Source organism: Rattus norvegicus, chromosome 15 (assembly GCF_021556685.1).
Source record: "Rattus norvegicus strain SHRSP/BbbUtx chromosome 15, alternate assembly SHRSP_T2T, whole genome shotgun sequence".
Classification (NCBI taxonomy): Eukaryota; Metazoa; Chordata; class Mammalia; order Rodentia; family Muridae; genus Rattus; species Rattus norvegicus.
This window is the reverse complement of record NC_141548.1, coordinates 27,140,060-27,142,495: the sequence shown is the minus strand read 5'-3', so window position 1 is coordinate 27,142,495 and position 2,436 is coordinate 27,140,060. Positions and strand designations below refer to the sequence as shown.

At 38.1% G+C, this 2,436-nt stretch overlaps 1 protein-coding gene across 1 annotated transcript; it reads left to right on the top strand.

The window, feature by feature from the left end:
- The first annotated feature begins 307 nt into the window (after window positions 1–307).
- Window positions 308–1,234, top strand: Or4n5 (olfactory receptor family 4 subfamily N member 5). The gene has a single exon (NM_001000089.1). The coding sequence runs from the start codon at window positions 308–310 to the stop codon at window positions 1,232–1,234; it is 927 nt and encodes a 308-aa protein (NP_001000089.1).
- The last annotated feature ends 1,202 nt before the right edge of the window (window positions 1,235–2,436 follow it).

Below are 2,436 nucleotides of genomic sequence, written 5' to 3'. Positions count from 1 at the left end.
GCACAAAAAATCAAGCAAATGTTCTAGCCAAAAATTGAGTCACTGCTATCAGAAAAAATAAAATAACAAAAGAATGGTTGATGTAGCTGTGTCCTAAAATTATAGATATGTAGAAGCATGAAGTTAAGTGAGAATTGAAGTAACTATAAAAGAGCAGTATCTTATTGAGTATTAGTACAAATAGAGGTGGTTTTAACTATGGTGCACTGGTTATGGCAAACACTGCTTTAATATGGGTTTGAGCTGTGAAACAGAAGAAAAGGCACATGTAATACAAAACATGTTTTATTCTGTAGATTAGGAACTAATGGAGATCAAGAACAGCTCAGTAGTCACGGAATTCATCCTCCTTGGCCTGACCCAGTCTCAAGAGGCTCAACTCCTGGTCTTCACAATGATTTCAGTTTTCTACCTAATAATTCTTCCTGGAAATTTTCTTATCATTTTCACCATTAGATCAGACCCTGGACTCACAGCCCCACTTTACTTCTTTCTGGGAAACTTGGCGTTCCTGGATGCCTCCTACTCCTTCATTGTGGCTCCCAGGATGCTGGTGGATTTTTTCTGTGAGAAAAAAGTCATTTCTTACAAAGCCTGCATCACTCAGTTATTCTTTCTGCACTTTCTTGGAGCGGGAGAAATGTTTCTTCTTGTCGTGATGGCCGTCGATCGTTATATCGCTATATGTCGTCCTTTATACTACTCTACTCTCATGAACCCTAGAGTCTGTTATGCATTGTTGCTGGCTCTGTGGCTTGGGGGCTTTGCTCATTCCATTGTACAAGTGGCCCTTATCCTCAACTTGCCCTTTTGTGGGCCAAACCAGCTGGATAACTTTTTCTGTGATGTTCCACAGGTTGTGAAGCTAGCCTGCACGGATACCTTCGCCGTGGAGCTCCTGATGGTTTCTAACAGTGGTCTACTTACCCTCTTATGCTTCTTGGGACTGCTGGCCTCCTATGCTGTCATTCTCTACCACGTAAAAGGACATTCCTCCGAAGGGAAGAGCAAAGCCATCTCTACGTGCACCACCCACATTATAATCGTGTTTCTCATGTTTGGGCCTGCCATTTTTATCTATACACGCCCTTTCCAGGCTCTCCAAGCTGACAAAGTTGTTTCTCTCTTCCACACGGTCATCTTTCCTTTGATGAATCCTGTGATCTATACACTTCGCAACCAGGAAGTGAAAACTTCTATGAGGAAATTGTTAAGTCAGCATGCGGTTTGCTGAGTCGATCAAAGAAAGAGAAAACAAAGAGAGAAAATATAGTTCAAGATAATTAAACTATGCAGTTATTCGTGCACTGAATGGGTTCCTCAGCAAATACTGCATTGTGTACTTGCAGTTTTTGATTTTATTCCAAGCACATCGATGAGACGGGAACAATTCTACGTCTCACAGGGATATATTCAAGTGAATGAAGCCAAGCCAAACTTTCGAACTAGAAAAAATTCACTAGAATCAGTGCTCTGCTATTTTTAGACCTTAGCTTTCATTGTTTCTTGAATGGAATTTGAGGGAAATAAATAGTATTTAGGGGACACAAATAACAATTATGAAACAAGCATCATTGGAAACACAGGAACTCAAAGACTTGAAGGTTTGGGCACAGTTGAAGAGCATAAATTCAACAGAATAGTTACAATGTAGTTAAGGCATACAGAAACTGCACAATGTAACCTAGATAAAATTTTTAGAGTATTTTTAGATAGCTTTCGTTATTGAAATCTTAAAATGATACAGTTGAAATATATAAAGATTATCCAGTCTTTTCAATTTGATTAGGAACAAATACTAAAAATTCTGTATAAAATAATATGGACGGTTAATAAAATGAAATTAAGTAGAATATAAACTGATATGTGTTTTTTCCCTTGAGCACAATGAAGACTTAGTTTTCACATGTTTAAATATGAGAACTGAGAATAACCTGCAATTATACTTTCTTATAAAACGTAAGACATTTTACATGTGGAGAAAAAGCAGATGAACCACACTGCGATTTCTAATTGCACTTGCCCTCTAGCCTCAAGAGTTCACTGTTAGAGTTCGAGCTTGAGTTTTTGGAGCATAACCTTGGATTAATTAACTAAAAGGATTCATATTTCCTTTGATGAATCCTGTCATCTATACACTTCATAAACAGGAAGTAAAAGTGAGGAAGTTGTTACGTCAGTATATGGTTGCTGACTGGACAAAATAAAGAGAAAACAAAAAATTTGGACTCATCTACCTCAAGATTCAGCAGTACCACTCTTGGGCATATACCCAAAAGACACCCCCTTCTACCACAAGGACACGTGATTCACCAGGCTCCCAGCAGCTTTTTCATAATAGCCAGAAACTAGAAACAAGGAAGATCTCCCTAAACTGAAGGATCGATTTTTAAAAATCTGATACATTTACACAATTGAGAATCACTCTGGTATTAA